The sequence below is a fragment of the Phacochoerus africanus genome, chromosome 1 (assembly GCF_016906955.1).
Source record: "Phacochoerus africanus isolate WHEZ1 chromosome 1, ROS_Pafr_v1, whole genome shotgun sequence".
Taxonomy (NCBI): domain Eukaryota; kingdom Metazoa; phylum Chordata; class Mammalia; order Artiodactyla; family Suidae; genus Phacochoerus; species Phacochoerus africanus.
In genome coordinates, this window is record NC_062544.1 from 27,735,885 (window position 1) to 27,758,437 (window position 22,553).

The window sequence follows — 22,553 nt, forward strand, 5'->3', positions numbered from 1 at the left end:
TGAAATGAGTGCATTTTATTGCATGTAAACTATACATCAATAAGCTGATTAAATAAACAAGCAAAACCACAACAGAGATACCAGTACACACTCATTAGAATGGCTAAAACGAAAAGCATTGGCAAAACCAAGAGATAACTGGAACTCTCCATTTTAGAGGTGAGTGTGAAAATCTGCACAAGCGCTTGGAAAACAGTTTAGCAAAATCTACTGAAACTAAACATATACCTATGCTCTGACCCAGTAATTTCACTCTGGGTTTTTTATAATTGAGAGAACCAAGTATTTATGTCCACCTTGGAAGTATTACTCGTAATAACAGCCAAAAATTGGAACCAACCTAACTATCAACAGTTAGATAAACAAACCATAGACTATGTATACAATGGAATTATGCACTGGGGAAAAACCTGCTAAACACAACAAAAATGGATGAATCTCACACATAATAGCAAGGAGTAGAGTAAAAAACACAAGAGTATATGCTGTATAACTCCATTTAAAATCCAAAAACAGCCATAACTAACCTACAGTAAAAGAGGTCAGAATAAACCTTTGGGAAGGTTTATTGACTGGGTGAGGCACAGAAAATAAAAGCCCTCAAAGGGCTCTAGAATGTTCTCCATCTTGATTTGGGTAGTGGTTACAGTGTAGTGTATACATACATAAAAAAACCCATTGAGCTGTACATTTTAGATTTGTGCTCTGTATTATATGTAAGTTAAACACAATAAAAAAAAAAATATATATATATATATATGTACACACACACATACAAATGCCCTTTAACGAATCTTTGATCATCCCTTGAAGCTGGAAGCTTTTTAATCAGTATCCAGGTGTGGCTCCTGTCCGGGTGAGTCACTCTCATTCCCAGTCTGCTCATTTTCATGTTCCTCATGTCTCCTTCCCTCAGATTATCTGAGCTGGGGGGGTGCTCCTAAATATCCGGAGTAATGGCATTGGCAATGGGACTGGATAAAATCATGCCCCAACCAGACAAGGAAGATTTCCAAAACACTTACTAATACTATATATGGTTTTAATAAAGATATAATTTTAAGTCTATGGGACAGTTCCTGATTGACTCACTATCCTTTTGATTAAATTCTTGCAGAGACTGTGGGGAAAACTAAATACAAGCAGCCAGCACTTTGAAAATAAGTACTAGCATTGCTAATATTTTTGCTTGACAACTGAGTTTCATAATGTAAGCAAAGTGATTTTTAAAATCACAATGTAAATATCCACTTTATACACAACTTTCAAAAATAAAGCCATGTCAAAGTCAAACTTTGTTGAAGACTTATTTGCATACTGCAAACTAAACGAAGTGACAATGCATGAAACTATTACTACTGTCTTCCAAAATTAACCAACAGATTATAAAAATATGTGATTAACTTCCAAAAACTGTGGTTAACTTCCATAAACTGATTTATGAAAGCAAAGCTTTTTAGAAACAGGACTTCATGTTTTAATAGAGTCTGGTTTAGAGTCCTTTCAATACACACACACACACACACACACTTCTTGTATCAATACAATCTAAGTATCCTACATTTAAAATGTCTTATTTCCTCCTTTTCCATACCATCTGTTTCTGTCTTGTGATTTCCCTGAAACAGTTCAACAGTCTATTAATGGGTCTCCCTGCTCCACTGCATCCTCCAAACTGACTACACAGATTTGGCTCAAACTTTCAAGTCACCTCTCTTCTCAAACCACACCCACCACCCTCACCCTTCCTCTCAGGCAAGGGATGACAAGCTCAAAAGTAAAGAAGGCCTTTTAAGAGCTATGGTGACCAGGAAAGTAAAAGCCTAGACTCAAAAAGGCAGCCACTACTCAGTTCCAATTTTCAGGCAAAATCAGAAATTAGTGTTTTGATATGAAATGTCTCAATTTTTTAAAAAAACTATGCAGACCAAATAAAATACATCTATGGATCTCTATTTATCCACAGACTACTTATCTGTAACTTATGACCTAAAGGATAAAGCCCAAGGTTTGGTTATAATTGCTTTACAAATTTATCTGCTTCAACCACTTCATGCAAACTGCACTCCAACAATTCACAGAACTATTGCTTCCTCGCCTGTTCTTCCCGACAAGTGGGGTGACTGCCTGCCAGCTATTGTTCATTCAGTTACCTTTGCCTTGAAATCCCTCCTCTGCCCCAACACATCCACATCCACGTGTAATTTTTGCTCAGGCCTCAAAGTGTAACTTTTTAAAAATTTCCTTTATGAAATTTCCCTCCTTTTCCATAGCTCCCACACATTGTATGTCCATCTCTCATGATCCTGACCAGTTTTCACATTATATTTTTTAGTGTAAGAGACAGCAAGATTCTGCAAGCAAGGTGCATATCTGATTTTGTTCTGTATTCCCCACACTACCACACACTACCTGTTCAATTACATGCTCAATAATGAATGAATTAAAGCTATTTATCTGTCCTTTTTTTGCACAACAATTAGTACTTCAACTGGATGGCCATTACATAGATATGATCCCTTAGATTTTGAAAATCAAAAGGCTAACAGGTTTAGGAAAAGAGCCCTGTAATATTAAATTTGAATCAGAACTAACAAGAGGAGTTCCCACTGTGGCTCAGCAGAAACAAATCTGACTAGCATCCATGAGGACACAGGTTCAATCCCTGGCCTTGTTCAGTGGGTTAAGGATCCAGTGTTGCCATGAGCCATAGTGTAGGTTGGAGACATGGCTCAGATCTAATGTTGCTGTGGCTGTGGTGTAGGCCAGCGGCTACAGCTCCAATTCGACCCCCAGCCTGGGAACCTCATCATGCCACAAGGGCGGCACTAAAAAGACCAAAAGAAAAGAACTAACAAGAGCTTACGGTTCCTTTTATTTTTTAAAGTTTAATTAGTATAGCTGATTTACAATGCTGTGATAATTTCTGCTGTATAACAAAGTGATTTAGTTATAGGTATACACACATCCATTCTTTCTTCAGATTCTTTTCCCATACAGATTAACACAGAATATTGGGTAGAGTTTCCTGTGCAGGATATACTTCTTAGTTCTAGCCACTGAAAGGATCTAGAAGCAACAAGAACTCAACAGTATTGATTTTGGTTTATAAACACCATCCCCCACTAAAAGGAACCAGAGATTCTTGAACAAATGGCTGATTCCTGATTGTGTAGGGAAGGTAGAAAGCCAAGAAACATACCAAAACTGATGGGCTCATGTCAAAAGGGAGCAGAAGCTACCTTGAAGGGACCCTCATTAGCCAAAACTGAACATCAATAAAGACTGTGACAAACTTGTGGTTACCAAAGGGGGTGGGGAGGTGGGCTGGGGGGTTGAGATTGGCATATGCACACTGTGGTATAGGTAATGACTGGCCAATGGGGATGGATCTGCTGTACAGCACAGGGACCTCTACCCAATATTCTGTGATAATCTGTATGGGAAGAATCTGAAAAAGAATGGATGTGTGTACACATATAACTGAATCATTTTGTTATACAGCAGAAATTATCGCAATATCGTAATCAACTATACTTCAGTTAAAGTTAAAAAATGAAAAAAGAAAGATTGTAACTGATTGTTAACAAACTGAATAAATATAAGTCCATGAGAGTATGGTGATACACAAAAAGAAGGAGGAGAAACAGGGTTGGCCTCTGTGAATGCTCGCTAATAAATGTAGCTGGAATGACAGAAAACCATAATTCTGTATCTTATACTGTAATAACTTAACTGTATCTTAACTATAATTTCAGCATCAGGATGCTGAGACTACTGGGTGCAAGGGCTGTAATGGAATAGGATATTTACAAGGTGCCAAAACATTGTCCCACAGACTCCTTTCTAATAACAGAGGATAAAACTGTATCTTAATAATGGAGAGATCTGGCTGTTGCCACCTCAGTGAAGGGATCAAATTTAGCATAGCTCATGATGGGATAACCTGTCATTAAGTGCCTCCAGACATGACTCAAAGCAAAGTACACTTCACCTATGATGAAGCATTCCTGTCAAAATGTTTAAATAGGCTGCAATCAAGCTTCTCAACTTCCAATTTACAGGAAGTATAGAAGCTAGAGAAACAAATTAAATAACACCATGAGGAAATAAACAAGCAAAGAATGTTACACACCCTATGGGACAACTAATTGAGCTTTACTCTTAAAAAAAAATCAATTTTGGGAAAAGAGGGAAAAGGGCAAAAGGACTATTGAAAAGAAAAAAATTAAAGAGGCATCACAACTAAATGCAAACAAAAATATTTTGTTTGGATCCTGGTTTTTGTTTCTTTCTTTTCTTTTTTTTTTTTTTTTGGTCTTTTTTGCTATTTCTTGGGCCACTTCCGCGGCATATGAAGATTCCCAGGCTAGGGGCCCAATCGGAGCTGTAGCCACCGGCCTACACCAGAGCCACAGCAACACGGGATCCAAGCCGAGTCTGCAACCTACACCACAGCTCACAGCAACGCCGGATCTTTAACCCACTGAGCAAGGGCAGGGACTGAACCCGCAACCTCATGGTTCCTAGTCGGATTCGTTAACCACTGTGCCACGACAGGAACTCCTGGTTTTTGTTTCTTAAAGGAAAGTGCTAGAAAAGACATTCTTGGGACAAGTGGGAAAATTTAAATTTACTTGTTATTGTATTGTGGAATTACTTTCATTTTCATAGATATAAAAACAGTATTATAGTTATAGATATAAAACAAAATATATGGCTACATTTAATATATGGTTATATATGGACATATAGATAAACTATACATATATAGTATGCATGTTTGTGTTTTTAGAGAGAGAAAAAGAAACTGTCACTCTCGGGAGATACATGCTAAAATGTTTAGAGTGAGGTTTCATGTTTATAATTTAGTTCTAATTGTTTAACAACAAAAAATAGCATGTATTTGAGAAGAGAAGGACAAAAAGGGGAGAAGAAAGATGGAGGAAGTGGGGGAGGAGGGGAAGAAGGGAGGACCGAGGAGGGAGCAGAGAAATGATGCAAATACAGCAAAATGTTAACAATCGCTGAGACTAGGTGGAGAGAGTATATAGGTGTTTGTTGGTTTTTCCTAACTAGTTAATATATATTAATTTATATATATTAATATATACTGCTTCCCCCAACTATTTAATATATTGATTTTACATATTAATATATATTTATTTAACATATTATTTCATATATATACACAAATGTATGAAATTCTTCATAATAAAAAGTTATGAGAGAAAAAAAGAGAACAATTAAAATAGCAACCAGCTTAAAACCAATGTAACACCATGAGTGTCAAAAAACAAAACCTGTGAGAGTATACATTGTTGTAATGTGACTCGTTTAACGACAATGTGGCCATGTCTATCAGATTTTTTTTTGCTTTTTAGGGCCACACCCGAGGCATATAGAGGTTCCGAGGCTTGGGGTCTAATCCGAGCTACAGCTGCTAGCCTACACCACAGCCACAGTAATGCCAGATCCGAGCTGCATCTTCCACCTACACCACAGCTCACGGCAACGCAGGATCCTTAACCCGCTGAGCCAGGCCAGGGATCGAACCCACAACTTCATGGTTCCTAGTCAGATTCGTTTCCACTGCGCCATGACAGGAACACCCTGTCTATCAGATTTGTAAAAGCACCTATCAAGTGGCCCTTACTCCCAGGAATCAGTCCTGAAGACATACTCCTCCATATGTGAAATGGAGGTGTTATTTTTTTACAGCATTATGTATAACAGCAAATAAAGACTGGAATAACCTCTATGTGTTTTAGTCCAGACTGGTTTAACAAAATATAACACATACAAATCAGCATGCAACTTTTTAAATTATCTCTTCAAAAAACTTGAGCACTCTTCAGGAACTGATATGAAAGGTACTGTGTCATATTTTATATATATATAAAAAAAAATCAGGTGCAGAACCACCTGTACAGCACACAAACCCCTACATATGAAGGCTATACAAGAATGTGGTTGAGTAGCTGGAGCTAAAGAGAATGGAAGACTTTTTCCTTACTATGTATTTCACTCATTTTGCACCTTATGGATTGTGTACCATAGACATCATAGTGTATTCAAAAAAGTTTTTCAAGTATTGATTGACTCCAGCTGTGATGAAGTCTTCCTATCGCCACGCTTGCATTACCAAAACCTAATTACAGTGGAGTTATACATAAGCTCACCCGGGAATTAGGGTCTAAAGTCAGTGCAAAAGGTGAAAATAGCATACAGTAAAAATCTGCCTCAAAAATCTCTTAAATATATGCCACACGGGACTGACCCACCATCTCAATAATTCCTACACAGCTAAGTTTCACTCCAGCACCTGAACAGTTCACTGTTTCTTCAACTAACTAGTAGATTAAACAGCTGGCTTGTACTTAGGCCTCATGTCTCATGGTGTGACGTTAAAAATGCGTCTTTAAAATACCATAATCACACTCATCAGAGCTAGATGAGAAACATCAGGAATTGAGACAGGCGGACAGAAGAGCAAATTTTCATTGCCCGTTTCATGCTTGATCAAGAACATTCACGGTTTAGGTTATTTTTCCTTTGTTTTTGTCACCAGATGCAAAGAAATGAATTTGATAAATGTACATAAGATGTGTAGTGATAACATGGTGCTTTAAAAAACACATTTCAAAAACTGTACCTCTGTTAATTAAACTATTACAGTGGGAAAAAAATCACAATCCAAACATAATAGGCTAATTTGCTGATTGGGAAAAGGCTGTAAAAACCCCCAGATCAAAGTGGAAAGGAGAGAGTGATAACATCTCTTGATCAACGCCACATCTGACCTCATAATCTTAGTTGTAGCTCACTGCTTTATATTAGCATTTCCATACACAGATATATATTCCTCAATCTTTAGGTAATCTTATAATTCCACTGAGTAAAGTTAGATACCCCTGTGGCTAAATAATATCCCCCCAATTTTTCTATCCCTGCTCTCTCTAGTGAGCTCCAGATCAATATTCCTACTAGATATTTCTCCTTTTAAAGGATTCACCCATAGTCAACTCAAATCCATTATAAACTGAACTCATTCTTTCCTCCCGCCACAACTCCGCCCAGTCTGCTCTTCTAGTATTCCCTATTTTGGAAAAGAGAACAAACAGCCATTCTGGCATCCAAGGCAAAAATCTAAAATTCATACTATATTCCATCCATCTCTTACTCCTAAAACGAATGCCCAAGTTTTGTAGATCCTACCACCTACATCTCTTTTAAGTCCACTCCACCACACCCTGTCAATGCTTTGGTTGGCCTTCATCATTGCTCACTGGAACTAGCTGGTCCCCCTGCCTGAGTCTCCATCTCGCACACGCCTTCAAAGTTAACTTCTTAAAATGCAAATCTGGCTATGTCACTCTTTCTACTTGAAGAAAGAAGGATCAAGAACAAGTCCCAAAGTAATGGTGTAATAAGTGGGGGAAAAAAAAGCTCATTCCATAACATGAGGTAATACAAAGACAATGTACCACCAGGTATATTTTTTGAGTATGTTCCTAGTCTACCCTACACAATATGACCAAACTAAATAAGCTAGTAAGTGTGTTTCAGCAGAAAGAGGCCATGGCAAAGCGAAGAAATTTCAACCGCTTTCTTAGAGACAAAAATGAATGCAAAATGGATCCTAACGGCGATAAAGGTGCCTTAAGGAACACAAAGCACTTTCCAGACCTATAAGAGTGCATTCAGGCTGAATGTATTAACATGCCTAAAATGAATGGCGTAATCAGAAAAGGACTGGGGAAGTAAAGGCAAGAAGAGAAGCTGGAAAAAGAAAAAAAGAAAAGGGAAAACTACCCACCCCCAAAGTGATAGCTGAATGATGTTTTCTCAGTCTCGAGCCCGTTCCCTGGTCAAGTCCTTGCTAACTTAACCACCTGACTATGATCTGACCTGGTAGGTAAAGTCTTTTGGCTTGAGTTTTCAGGTCCCTACTGTTTCTTTTTTGAAACAATATTACGTAGGACCTAATTAGCAAATCTAGCTATCAGAAAAGTCATATTCATCATGACAACGTGCACATATGAATATATATGAATAAACTGCAATACTGGCTTTACCCATTAGTCTTGTACAGCGGGTTAATGACTTTAAGTCCAACCGCAGGATAAGGTTTTCGGCATGCTGACCAGATGAGATTTCTAAGGGTGTTAAATCCAGGACCAGACCTTGGATGAAGGTAAATTCTAAAGCTGTATTTGTGGCTATTTAAATTAATTAAAATTTAAAATTCAGTTCCTTGGTCACAGAGCCACATTTTAAAATAGCCACATGAGGCTAGTGGCTACCAGATTGAGCAGCACAGATACTGCACATTTCCGTTATTGTAGAAAGTTCTACTGGGACAGCATTGTTCTGGAAGATAATCTTAAACGAACCCCACCTTGAGTCCTCTTGGGAAAGAGCCTGATAGATAGTCTTGGATGGCTAACACAGAATCTGTGATCTAGACTCTTTTCTACAGAAGATACGAAATAGATATTCAACAACAATGATTTCCTTTCCCTTGAAATCAGAATATATAGTTTTAGTCTTCCGGATTTCTGCCTCTCTTGTTATCATTGGGTGATACTCTAAATGAGACACAGACATCAGAAGCCCATTCTCTGAGGCTGAACGGCCTAGATTCCTATCTCACCTCTGTCTCTCTGATTCTTACTAAATGTGTGACCTTGACCATGTTGCCCAACTACTCTATCCTTCAATTTCCAGGTAAGTAAAGTGGAATCAGGGTACCTATCTCACTGGGTGACCGTGAAAATGAGTTTATACATGTAAAGCATTCAGAATTGTGCTCAATACAGAGCAGATGCCCAGTAAGTACTAACTGCTACTATTTTTACTACCACCACCAACACCCTGACAGGTCTTCACATGACAAGTGTGAAAACTGCTCACCTAGGAGAAACATTCACAAACGTAAATGAATGAAAATAAAACAAGCCAGAGTGTCAGTCTACGATAAAAAAAAAAAAAAGAATTTTTAAGATTAAAGGAAATGGGTAATGTGAAGTAATTAAATACCAGTAAAAGTCATGAGTGGCCTGACAATGTCTTACTTGTAATGCTGACAAACCACAGGTCAAAAGAAGTCTACATTACAAGCTACTGAGCTATTTAAACAACCAATAAAAACTAAGGAGGAACTGAAAGGCTACTAGACCAAATCATGCTTCCCTGTATAAAACACATTTTGACATTTAAATGCACAACCTCTCTTACACTCCCTAAAATGACCTTTAGTTTCACTTGATTAACCGACTGAAGACTTTCCAATCCTCTCACTAAGCAGGGAGAGCACCAGATAGCATTAAAATACCATGCCAAACAACGATCCATCATGAGCTGTCCCAGTAGAAACCCACTGTCGAAAACTGTACCTTGTTCTAACAGGAGACAGACAGTGAGACAATCCCAAAGTTAAAGTACAAACTTCAAATGTAGTCAGATGGAAAGAGCTAGGGCTTTGGGGACACAGAGACTTAAGCTGAAAGCTTGGCGCTGCCATTTACTAGCCATATGACCCTGGCAAACCGTACTTACGTTGCTCATGAGCTTCATTTTACTATCTAAAAAATACACGGAAAGCATGTGTCACCTATATAAGAAATATGTGTAAGGAGCCTACAAGAGCACCTGGCACTTAGTAGATGCTCAATAAACAGTAGCTACAGTTAGTAAGTCTTTCTGAGAAGACCTTCCAGGGGTTCTAAGAATAAGAGACCACCACTTTACATGTTAACTAAAAAAATTACTTTGACCAGGTTATCAACTATAAATTATAAGATAATGCCACAAAATTATCATTCGTTTTCCATATTTTACAAGCTATTCCCCAAACAAAATCCCCTTGCTTACTGTACTACATTCCCTGTTAGACTATGACTACAAACCACTTGGGCCTATTTAATGAAAAAAACTGTGCTTCTTACACTGAAACTAAGTTTTTACTAGCAAATACCTTCACTAAACTGCACTCAAACCTGAACACTAAGCATAAATATCTAACATTTTTTTCCCTTTCTCTAGTAGTGGAAAAAAGTAAAGAAATTCAAGTTTCTCTCAGTGAGTTGAGTTCCACATAACAAAACAATACAGGGTTATTGCTTACCTGGACAATATTTTGTACTTCAGATCCACCAATCCAGAATGAATGGGGAAGTATTCCCTTTCAGACTAGTCTGAGAAAAGACAGCAGTCAAGCAGCTTCCAAGATTCTTTCCGTTTACTGTATCCAGCTTTCTTCAACAAAATCCCAAACATGCACTTCGGTAACTGTTGAAAGACAGAAAGCAATCCATACACCCACCATGGCACCAGCGGCAAAGGACAGCCACCAAGAAATGGAAGGAAGGGTCAATGGAGTGGTGGATCTGAGGCACAGGAAAAAAAAGTTACAACCCCTGCTATTTGGTAATAAAAGGTCTGCAGTAGCACTGCTCACCTCTGTGGTGAGAGGATAAGACAGTCTACATAGTGAAGAAGGAAACATCCCTAACGTTAATATTTATTCATGACAAATAATCATGCAATTTCCAAACGAGAGCAACTAAGAACTTTCTCTATTATCCACATAAATTGTCCCAGGTCATTTGGCTGCCATGAACTTTATCTCTTTCCTAAGACAGCTCCTCTACTATGACAGAAACTTTGTCAGCCAAAATATGGGAAGGCTCAAAAGTCTCCCAATAAAGATATTTATTTAAGCACATAACAAGAAATCTTTCGGTTTGCTACTTACATACAAAAACATAAAATCTGCACATCACTCAACTCTTCAACCCTCAGCTGAAATTTAAGACATTTTAAAATACGTGACATAATTTGAAGAGTGAACTTCTGACTTAATAAAGGTCAGTCCCCCACAATGACCAGTCACTGGGTAAACTAGGGGAAACAATAAAGAACACTAATAAACAATTTACTACATAACATCTTTAAATACATGAGCCCAGTCCATATTATATCAACATTCTTTGTTACCATAGCAACTCTCCCATCAGATTGTAAATTCTAAACAAATTATCCAGAGAGGAAAAAAAGGCATTCAATAAGATCACATAATTAAAAACTTAAGAATCAAAAGACTGCGAAGCTGCCTGCACATAAATTTGCTACTTCCTCTATTGCCACACTACTACCAAAATGTTCCTGCAGTAATTATAATACCTACCTTTACTGAAGGGTTACTAATGGCCCAGGCCTTTTACATTCATTACTCATACTTAATTCTCAAAAGATCTGAGAAAAATAACTTGCCCTAAGTCCCACCTCTACTAGGAGGTAGAGTCCATGCCCTTTTCAAAGAGCACTTTGACCTCCTCTAAGACCAAGGATCAGAAAGACCGTGATTCCTGGGGCAGAAGAAATCAAGCTTTACTCTCAAAGGCCCTAAGCTAATTGACATCACAGTGGAGAAGCACAGAAATACAGTCTTTCAGCCTAGCTGAACTAAGATACAACTGAACTCCCTGAGCCACCCTGAAAGGACTAACTTCCCCGATCCTGCCACTTAAAAAGCCTTTCAAAAAGCATTAACAAAAGGCCATGCAATTCTAAGGCCCACAATATTAATGTTAATACCAAAACACACCATATTGTTGCCCAAGGAGACTTTGTGTTTAGCAGCAAAGATGTATCTGTGACGAGGAATCCCGAAACCAGTTGAAACCAAAGAATTTTAAAATTCCAAGATTAGTCACTAAGAGTCCACAGGTAAAAACTAAAGATGTTCTGATTTTTCATGTTATAAGCAAAGCAACTGAAGTGACTGACTGACGTATCAGTAAGATTCAGCTCTCCATAACAATAAGGTGGAAATACCTTAACACCTCAACTTAAAGGCACTACACAAATAAAATCTCAAGCAAAGAATAAATGCTCAAACTTTTCACATTACTCTAGAACCTAAGAATAAACTGGAAACCCAATTCTGACAAAAGCAGTCAGTGGGCCATGGCTAGCAGTTAACTGCTAAAGCAATATACTCTGCTTTTCAAAGTATAACCAACGCACTGCTGTAACCAAAATGCTGAACAGTTACAGCAAAATAGAACCACATCTATTTGACTAAAGGACTCATTTCTGAACCTCCTATATCATCAGGACTTTTTCTTGTATTAGCGAGTTAAGTTTTGCCTTCTTCCCTTCCAATGAACACTTTACTGAATGGCTCACTGGTGGCAGGCCTTATGCTAGAGAAACAAAGATTAATAGATGCCTGGAGTTCCCTGGTAGCCTAGCAGTTAAGGATCCGGTGCTGTCACCACTGTGGCAGGTTCCATCCCTGGCCTGGGAACTTGCGCATGCCAAGGGCATGGCCAAAAAAAAAATGGTGCTGGACCAGGCGTGTAAGGACTGAGTCTTTCCTGTCCTCAGCCCCTTTCTCTTTGAGTCTCCTAAACGATCATTTCACAGAACCAAAACATATTTTATTATTAGCTCCCCAAACTGGTTCAAATGTTCAAATTTTACTCTAAAAAGTAAAAAAAAAATTACTCGGGTTCCTTTTTCTCAACAGCAGGGGTCTCGCCTGATGTTTCTTTTTCTTCCATGGATCAGAGGTTTGCCATTAGAGAATTTGTTTCCTATGTGCATTGTACATAGACTTCTACTCACATACATGTTTTCCAATTTACATATTAATATCCCACTGTTTCTACTTCACAGCTTTCCATTGGGTGAAGGTCTTTGTTGACTAACGCTGAGAGGGAATTTCCTAAAAATGCTTCCTGCTGACATCACGGAACTCTGCAATCTTTGAATTTTGTTACAACAATAAGATGCAGGTTAGAGATACCGACTGGACTGTCAGGTCTTCCTGGTTTGTCTCTCATTTGCCTACAAAGACAAATTTCCTGTTAGGCAGTTGCGATAGGCAGAAACTTAAGTGAAGGTGACGAGCACATTCTTGACCAACAGGTTTTTCCCCTTTGTCAACTAATTCAGTGAACAACCATACAGCCCAGGAGGAAATCTTCTATGATAGCCACCACTTATTCTGTTAAAGGTCAAAACCACCAGCTTTACTAAAAGAAGAATAAATTCGAAAATCCTAATTTCCTTGTGCAAACTAAATGGATCAAACATAAACCACAATGCTCAATGCTAATATGAACAAGCACCAGTCTCTTTCCACCAGGATACCTAAAACAGGGTTGAGTGGGTTCAGGTTTGCATTACGTCGAATTGGTAGTTTTTTGGTTTTTCGGCAGGGGGGCGGGGGCTGCACCCGAGGCATATGGAGGTTCTCAGGCTAGGGGTCCCACCAGAGCTCTAGCCGCCAGCCTACACCACAGCAATGCGGGATCCAAGCCTTGTCTACGACTTACACCACAGCTTGGGGGCAACACCGGATCCCCAACCCACTGAGTGAGGTCAGGGATTGAACCCAAGTCCTCATGGATACTAGTCGGGGTCATTAACTGCTGGGCCATGACAGGAAGTTCTTAATAACTGTAACAGTACTTCCCAGATTTCCAAGATAGTACTGATTCTGTATTATTTCAACAGTTCCCCCAAAGATGTCTCATTAAATGACTAAAAGCAAGGGAATTTTAGGCCTCTGTAAAGCTTCACCATTAAATACATGCAGAAATCAGGGGGAAAATTAAAACCTTCACACCATCTGTCTTGATTGTGCTTTACAAAACACAGTCCCTGGACTTGTGGGGAGTTAGCGTGACAAGCAGTTGCTGAGAGACAAGCCTCTGCAAGGTCCTTTCACATACATCTCTCATAATCCTCCCAACACTCGGAGCAATACCTATATTTTCCTATTTTTACGCATAATGAAATCATACCAAAGAAAGGGTAACTTTCTTAAGGTGACACAGCCAATAAGTGACAGCTAAGCTACAACTCAGGAGTTTCACTCTAGAGCCCATGCCCTTTGCGCTAAATCATGCTTCTCTAAGGTCCACAGGATCCTTAGAACTCATCGACTGTTTGGTGAGTTCCCAGCAACAGATATAAAAGGAATTTGGTTTCCTAAATACTCTTCTATCAAGCACTGAGATGTATATAAATCAACGTGTATGTGCAGAGAAGTCTATAAAGAATGGTTACAGGGACTGTGGATGTCTGTGTGCCACACACCACCCCCCTCCTCCCCTTAGCAGTCTTTCTCCTCTGTTCATCTCCACCTTGGCCTGAAGATTATCAAAAGGAAACCTTAAAATGGTTTCACAGTATGAAAAAAAAAACAACCTAACATTAATTTAATCAATATCTGTTGCACATCCAAACACTAAGCACAGTGAAGCCTTCAAAGGATAATCAGATATGGCCTCTGCAAGGGAAGCTTAGACACAATCAAACTTTTATGATACACAGGAAGGTCTAATATGTCCCATAAGAGTTAGGAACAGATGATTATGAGAATAAGTGATAGAGAAAAGAATTTCCAGAAAAGAGGATGGCTAAGATATAAGGCAGAGAGCAATAATACATGTAAACAATCAACAGGAAAATTCAACTCAACATTTACTGAACACCCACTACAAGAAGGCACTGTGAGGAGTTTATTATTTAATAGGGGACACAAACAGGAAACTGTAATACAAGCCCAGAATGTTAAGTGCCACAAGATAAATACAAAGTGCCAGAAGTCATTCATTTCATTTAACAATGATTATCGTGTAAGCAGTACTACAGATATAAAAACAAAATGCTATCTGCCACCATAATACAAACTGACATCAAAAAGAGGAGGCATCTAAATTGTGTTCTTAGGGGATAGGACTTTATCAGCATAGGTGGAAGAGAAGATTCTTGAGATGTGCCCCAAACCAATTTGGCCAGAGAGCCAACTCTTACTTAGGTCCTTCCATTAAACTTCAGAAGCCTTTGCTACCTGGGCTTCATATTCATGCTGACAAAGGAAACACTGAGCAGAATCGGAAGAACCATAGTCCTCCTTGCTTTGGCTGGAGTACAGAGTAAGTGAGGAATGTGGGAAGAAAAAGCTGGAAGGCAGGATGGAACTGGAGTGCTTGAAACACTTTCTTTCCCTAGACTCCAGGTACCTCACAGTGCAGAAAAGTTTTTCCAGAATTCATAGGACCAAACAGTAGTGCTCAGAGGGAGATGTGTGCTGTTCCGTAAACCTATGGAACGCGCCAGCGATGCTCCTGGGTGATACAGTGCTCTCAGTTTTCAGGGTACAGCAGTTAGAAGCCAACTCTTCTGAGGAATATCATGTTTATCCTGGTCAAATCTGAAAGGACATCTAACCTCCTCCAAAACTGGGTAAAAATTGAAAATATTTGAGACAGTATCCTGAAGCAGGTCAGTGAGGTCTATAAAATATGTAATTTATTTCATTGGGACCCTACTTAAACCTTTGTCTATTTAACTGCATTTGGTATCTCAGCACATTGGCCAGAGGCAGATGCTGATAAGTGATGGTGACAAAGGAAGACCCAATTGCTTAAAGTCACTTGACAATCCCACTTACTCCACTTAGAAAGCCAATGACAAGAGGTGGGGGGGATCAAAAAGTAAAAGAAGATAACTTTCCAATAAGTCACTTCGTTTCCTTCATCTCCTTGGCCTTGTGGCCAGTCTGTGCTCTGATAGCTGTAAAAATAGAAGTGATTATTAAACCTTCCTAATAAAGTCCAACTGTATTTTCCCTCCTTTACTATGTTCACCTAGTAACATAACCCCTCAGAGAAAACAGAGAAGGGAAATGACTCACTTAAGGTCACTTAGCAAAGAGGGGGAGCCATTCAGCAGCTAACAATAGAGTACAAAGTGCTCATTGCTTGACTAAAGGAGGGGGGAGGGGTACGCTCGAACCCACCCCGGAAGCAGGATTATCTTTCCTAAATTTTTACATCAACTTCTATCTTCTAACAGGTAGGACTAAGCTTTCTCTTCCATTAGCAGCTCTGTGAGTGCTTTCTAGTAATATGTGCCTGAACATCAACTCATATTTCCAACTCAAGTGTTAAATATCATGTGATACACAACGCAAGGTTTTCCTTCTTTCCAGGGAGGTCTAGCACATTAGACAAAGCCTGGGGAACTTTTCTTAGTGTATTTCCAAATGGATTACTACTTTTCTACCTTGTGGATAAATAAAGCCAATTTTATCAAAATTGGCAGTTTGAAAAACAGTCCCACAAACTAGGTACAGTGTTAGGGCCATATAAGGCCATGAAAGACATGTGGTAGTTAATTATTCACCATCAGCAAGCATAAATTCAGTTGTCTCGATCCAGAATTTATTGTCTATATTAAAGACTGAATCCGGAGTTCCCGTCATGGCTCAGTGGTTAACGAATCCAACTAGGAACCATGAGGTTGTGGGTTCGATCCCTGCCCTCACCCAGTAGTTTGGGGATCTGGCATTGCCGTGAGCTGTGGTGTAAGTCGCAGATGAGGCTCGGATCCCGCGTTGCTGTGGCTCTGGTGAAGGCCAGCAGCTACAGCTCTGATTAGACCCCTAGCCTGGGAACCTCCATATGCCGTGGGTGCGGCCCTAGAAAAATACAAAAAGACAAACAAACAAACAAAAAAGACTGAACCCTATGAGGGAGGTCAGCTGGACAAGCTTTTTGTGGACCTGGCCGCAGACCAGGGTAGGAGTCACAATGGAGGTTATATTTTGAAGATTTAATTATTCTGCTATCACCAGTTTTATTTCCTAGTAAACTAAAAAAGCACAAGGAAAAAAGGGAGAAAGAATCATAATCAAAGAAAGCAGAGGTTAAGAAACTGGTAAAACCCAAGAAGTCTGCTTCCTTCCTTTGATATAGCACACTCTGGAATATGAAATGAAAGTTATCCTGTTAACCATTAAGTACCGAACTGGTACAGGCCGCACAATCACAAATATTTGAATACTGAAGCTGACTCATAAAAATCTAAAAATATTTCATGCTTTAGGCTTTCAAAATACCACCAGTTTAACCCCTTCCCCTCCTTTCATCATATTATTTTGAAACCAATGTAAAAAATTTTTTTTTCTTAACCTAGTTTTGGAAACTGTAATGAAAATGCAATGAATACAGAAAGCCACATGCAATTGGATTTTAAAGCATTATCATTCCTACATCTGATCCGGGATTCAGTAAAGTGGTTGTTAAGTACCTGTGCTATCTACTACACTAAAATAAACACACAAATGTTCATCAAAAGGGTTGCCTAAGAGTCTTAACTGGTAGCTCTTTGAGGGAGTATCAAAATGCATATATGAAAAGGCATTTTAAAATTGATCTAGATAGCTGTTAAAATTTTTTTTTGTTAAACTATCTTAAGAATCCCAGTTTGTAAGGCCCTTGAAAGGGCTGAAATATCTTTTCAGATCACAGACACAATTACGTAAAATCAAAACTTTTTCAATTTATAAGCATAGAAAGCCAGTATATTTAGGCCAGAGATTTTTTTTTCTACATCCACTCAAAACACTAAATGGATTACACTGTATTCATTTCTAATTCTCTTCAAAATAAAGACATTTTATTGTTTTAATGGAATGTAAATGGAAGGAGCACTGAACACTTTCAAAGTTACAATTTTTTTTTTTTTTTGTCTTTTTGCCATTTCTTGGGCCGCTCCCGCGGCATATGGGAGGTTCCCAGGCTAGGGGTCTAATTGGAGCTGTAGCTGCCAGCCTACCCAGAGCCACAGCAACGCTGGATCCGAGCCATGTCTGCGACCTCCACCACAGCTCACGGCAACGCCGGATCCTTAACCCACTGAGCAAGGGCAGGGACCGAACCCGCAACCTCATGGTTCCTAGTCGGATTCGTTAACCACTGCGCCACGACGAGAACTCCCCCCAAGTTACAATTTTCGATATGAAGCACTCCTGTTGTAAGTACATGTATTATACATACATGTAAGCATATATACTATATATGCAATTCCAGTTAAGATATTTTACTAAAATAACCCCTTACAAAATTTGCAGATTATCAAAGGCTTGATTACAAAAGTTTGATAAACTTTACTGAAAGGAAAAATTACTTAATAAATGAAAATCAAACCCCATAAGTGACAGTATTCCTTAGAAAGCAACCACACCAGTGTGCGCGCACACACACACACACACACACACACACACACACACACCCCAGAAACTACCAGAGCTTTTTTTCCCCTCTAGTTTTCAAGACTGCTGAAGAAGTCTAGTGAATTATGCAAAGGACAGCAAATATTAAGCTGCCTCCATATTTATGCTACTGTACTTCCATTTTTAAAACATGCACCTCAACTCCCCAGATACCATCATCCACAGACACCATGCAGCTATCCAACAGACTTTCAATGTCACCATTTATTATTTATAGCATTAAATGGGGGAAGTGGCTCTGATGTCACCGACCCTACCCAGTGGAATCACTGACTCAATAAACATTTTCACACTGGAGAAAATCTGGCTAGGAAAACGTTTTGCTGTGTTAAGTAGATTCTTTCACCTTTCCTCTCAACCTTAGAGTAGAAGTTGTTACTGTATTAGAAGAGATACAAAGAAACTGTCAAGATTTCCACAGGAAGAAAGCCTGGGCCTGTCCATTTGCTGAGGCAAAGAGCTTCCCCTCCCAGCTCTCCAGAGCCCAGTTTGATTTCCCTAGTATTCCAATTGGCAGGTAATAGCTATCATATTTTATTTCGTCCACCAAGTCATCCACCAAACAGCAAGTTCTTCATTTCTACTAGCCACTCTCTCGTGGTCCTGTTTCTAAAAACCTTAGGCTCCAAGTCCCAAGGCGGAGTGGGGTTGGGATTAGTGGGGCCAGAGGGTCTGGCCTGGGTACCAAAGGTTTCTAACAGAAGAGTGATCGATTTCCCAGGGACCTAGGATTCTCTCCTACTCCTTTTCTAGAAGAAAGAACTGGCGGCACAGATGAGGACAAGCCCTCTCCCCCTCCCCAATTTCCCAGAGCGGCTCTGGAAAACGTGAAGTTACAGTGTCTCTTTCCTGGGAGATGGAATCCAGAGTACCTGGGGCCTCGCTATCCAAACATCCCTCTCGGCCGGGTAGGAAACCCTTTGTCCGAGAAGCCGGACACCACAGGGGCCCAGGAAAGAGGCCCCTTATCGGTCACAGCCTCAAACCCGAGAGCTCCCCACCTCCATCCCTGTAGGGCCTATGCCGGCATCCAAACAGCCCTGGCTTGAGAAGAGGGTGCTGAGAGACCCCTTCTAGGACGCAGAGGCCGAGGCCCCAGGTCGATCTTCTCTGTACCCCCTCCCATCACCATCTCACTCGGCCTGAGTGGGGCTTGCAAGAGCGATGCAGGCCTGGCCGGAGAATTAGAAAAAGAAAAAAGAGAAAACCCCTTCTAAGGGAGGAAGAAGATGCTTGAGCGAGTGTGAGCTAAGGCCACAGCACAAGCGAGCGAGGGTCGTTCCAGGGATGGGACCAGAGACAGGAGAGAAGGGAGGGAGGGAGGAAAACCGAGGGGCATGGAGGGGGCCGGACCAGGTCCGGCCTGAGATCTCGAGGGATCCGGAGTAAGCGCGCCGGGCCGGAGGGCCCAGGTTCGGGCCGAGGCAGCGGGGAAGGGCCAGGGCCGGCCTCGCGCCGGACGTTGAGATGGGCAGGCCCGCCCGGGGCCGGACGGACGGAAGAACGGACGGTCCAGCGGGCCGCACTCACCATGAGCTCGATGGTCTTGTCCTCAATCACCGAGTCGGGCTCCATGGCGGCCCTGGCGGCCCCGCCTCGCTCTCCCCGCGCAGCAGCGAACGGCCCGGGCGGAGGAGGCGACGGCGGAGGCGGCAGAGGCGGAGGCGGCTATCGCACCCACTCTAGCTGCCAGCCCGCCCGGGCCGCCGGCAGCTCCGCCCTCCCCCTCGGCGAACGCAGTACGCAGAGCGAGGACTACAGCTCCCGGCAGGCGCCGCGGGTCCCGCAGAGCGTTGTGGGAACGAAAAGACTCCGCCAGACCAATCTCTCCTAGCCGCCCGAAGCTGAATTCTCAGCCGAAAGTAGCACGGGACTGCGAATGAGAGACGTGCAGACCTAAAGAATTACGGGCTTCCTCAAGGTGGGGCTTCAGGTGCGCGCCTACTACATATCCCAGAAAGCCCTGCGCGCGGGTTCTCCTTCCGGCTAGTTGCTTCTGACTTCCTGGCAGCCCGAGGCTCCCCGGACCCGGACGGAAACTCCAAGGCAACTCTTCACTTGCCAGCGATCCTGCGTGCGCGACCGATTTCCGCACATGCGCGGTCGGTGCCTGCAGTGCCCGCTCGACACCTAAGTAACCGCACGGTTGGTCTGGCCTCTATGGCAGGGTGAGGTGTTGGCGACAGGTGGGTTCTAGGAAGGGATGGTCTTGGGGCTCAAGTGTTGGAGGGGGGCCAGCGAGCGAGAGAGCTCGGGCAGAGAAGGAGGCTCTGAGAGAATGGGCGTCCCAAGAGTGAGGGGTTTGGAAATTTAGTTGAGAAAGAGGAGTTTTGTGGTCTCTGTGCACCACGTACTGGGAGGAACTGAGAGGTGAAAGAGAACCTATTATTCATTCGTTTAGAAAGTATCTTTTAAACTTCCAGCCTCTGCTCGTCACTAGCCTAAGAATCAGCTCTGATCCCTACAGACAAGGCTTCTCTTCTCACGCAGCGTAATTCTGGTAGGGGGAAGACAGACATTAACCATAAGAAGGAACACAGCTGGAGATGCCCAGTGAATTCTGCCTCCAGCTCGGTATAAACCTTGTCAGGTCTGTCAGTAACCTCAAACCAAAGACGACAAAGGCCCGCTGAGAATTAACAGGTTGGGTTTATTGCTGGTTGCAGAGAGAGAGAGAACACACACCATGAAGAACTGTGGGGCATCTCAGGAGGAGTTGTCAGGTGATTTGGATGAGGGTTTAAGAAAGTGGGACTTTCCCCTGGATAAGATGCTGTCAGAAAGTGGAGGTAATTTTATGATTGGGCATCTCAATAAATGTTATCTAGACGGAAGGACTACTAGACGAGGCTGAAGTCCTGATTGGTAGAGAAGCAGGAGTCCCTCATTACCAGAATAAGGGCTATTTGGTCATTTTTTATGGTTTGAACAATGTACCTGTTTGATCTGTGTTCAGATTTAATTAGGAGTGGTTTCGCTTTTGTATTGGTCTATCATGGCCACAGAATGGCTTTGTCTAACATTTATGTTCTATGAAATTAGGTTCAACAAGAAAACACGAGGCCTAGCTAAGAGGACCAAGCTATCATCTAGTAACATTACTGCCTGTTTGATTGTATCAGGCCAGCTGCCAAATGTCAGAGGCTACTGTTCTCTTTCTCAAGTGTTTTGCATTTTCTGCACCTGTAAAGGGAAGGGACTAGATGACCTCGAAGTCTCCATTTCCAAGCACTGAATTGCTACAGTAATTTGTATGCATGCAGGACACAGTGTAAGTTCTGTTCAATACAGTTTTAAGTTTAATGGCCCTTATCTGATGCTTTCTACTTAGGGAATTGAAAGAAAAGCAATAGGAAGAACACAATTAAAAAGCTATTACTCCTAACATGGTGTCTGAATTTCACCAGACCCCTTTGCCTCTCTAGGCTTTGAGACATTCATTAGTTAAATAAAGGGATTGGAATAAATGACCTCTATTTCAGCTACCTATTGCATCATAATAAACTACCTCTAAGACTTAGAAGTTTAAAATAACAGTGCTTTCTTATTCTTTGCAATTGTGTGGATTAACTGGACTCAGCTGGTCCCACGTAGTATAAGCCGAGATTACTCATGAGACTGCAGTCAGCTGGGAGCTCATCAAAACAGCTTCCTCATCCTCCAGGGCCTCTCTCTTTACCTGACTTTTTACCGTTCAGGCTTCTGCATGGTGACTAACTTCCAAGAGGACAAACCCCGTTGAGCAAATCCTTAACAAGCCTCTGGTTGCACCACAGTTGTTAGTGTGTCACTGGCCAAAACAAGCCATATGGCCAAGCCCAGAGTCGGGGTGGAAGGGACTACACAAGGTTGTGAATACAGAGAGTCGTGGTTCATTGGGGGCCCCCAGTGTAACAGCAATCAGGGCCTCTAAAGGGCCAGCACTTGTCACAGGACCTAGCAGCTGAGATTAGGATAGGAGTCACAGCTGAATATGAACCCCTCCGTGTGTATGTTTATCCTGCACTGTCTTTTTTATTGTTTCAAAATTTGATAGTTTCACATTTTAAAATCTGAATTTCTAACTTCTCTTGGAAAGTTAGACTATTCGACTGTATCAGATCTGCATGGCAAAAATATGCAGAAGTTAAATAGCAATTACCTTCTTTGTTCAAAGCATGTACGCTATAGATTGCCACTGTTACCACAGCTCCCTGTTGTCTTTACTCATTTAACTTGTATGCTGAATCCATATAGATATTTGAGCTTGCAACCCTTGGCAATGGGACTGTAATGGAGATAACTCAAGGTTTCTGTCCTTTTATTAAAACCATATCCTACCTTAAGAGGAGAAAATACTAATATTATTGGGTCAAACTCCAGGAGCTCAGTGAGAAGAAAAAGTTATATAAAGGACAGAAGTTGTTCCCAAGCTGTTGAAGAGGCAGGCTTATCACTTTGTTCTCTCCTTGTC

General features: G+C 41.1%; 1 protein-coding gene and 1 long non-coding RNA gene across 7 annotated transcripts in view; one reads left to right on the plus strand and one right to left on the minus strand.

The window, feature by feature from the left end:
• FBXW11 (F-box and WD repeat domain containing 11) overlaps positions 1-19,834 on the minus strand; it is a 124,394-nt gene extending 104,560 nt beyond the window's left edge. For 3 of the 6 annotated variants that reach the window (XM_047788133.1, XM_047787861.1, XM_047787779.1), the window contains exon 1: positions 19,631-19,833. In XM_047788133.1, the coding sequence (XP_047644089.1) occupies positions 19,631-19,675 (45 nt within the window). In that variant the 5' untranslated portion in view covers positions 19,676-19,833. Of the gene's footprint in view, positions 1-10,129; positions 10,294-19,630 lie in introns of all 6 variants that reach the window. The other 3 variants (XM_047787604.1, XM_047787689.1, XM_047787956.1) reach the window with 2 other exon arrangements.
• An 83-nt stretch (positions 19,835-19,917) lies between these two features.
• The window catches only part of LOC125131647 (uncharacterized), an 82,748-nt gene continuing 80,112 nt past the window's right edge, over positions 19,918-22,553 (plus strand). The window contains exon 1 of the long non-coding RNA XR_007136013.1: positions 19,918-20,286. This is a non-coding gene — a long non-coding RNA (uncharacterized LOC125131647). The remainder of the gene's footprint in view (positions 20,287-22,553) is intronic.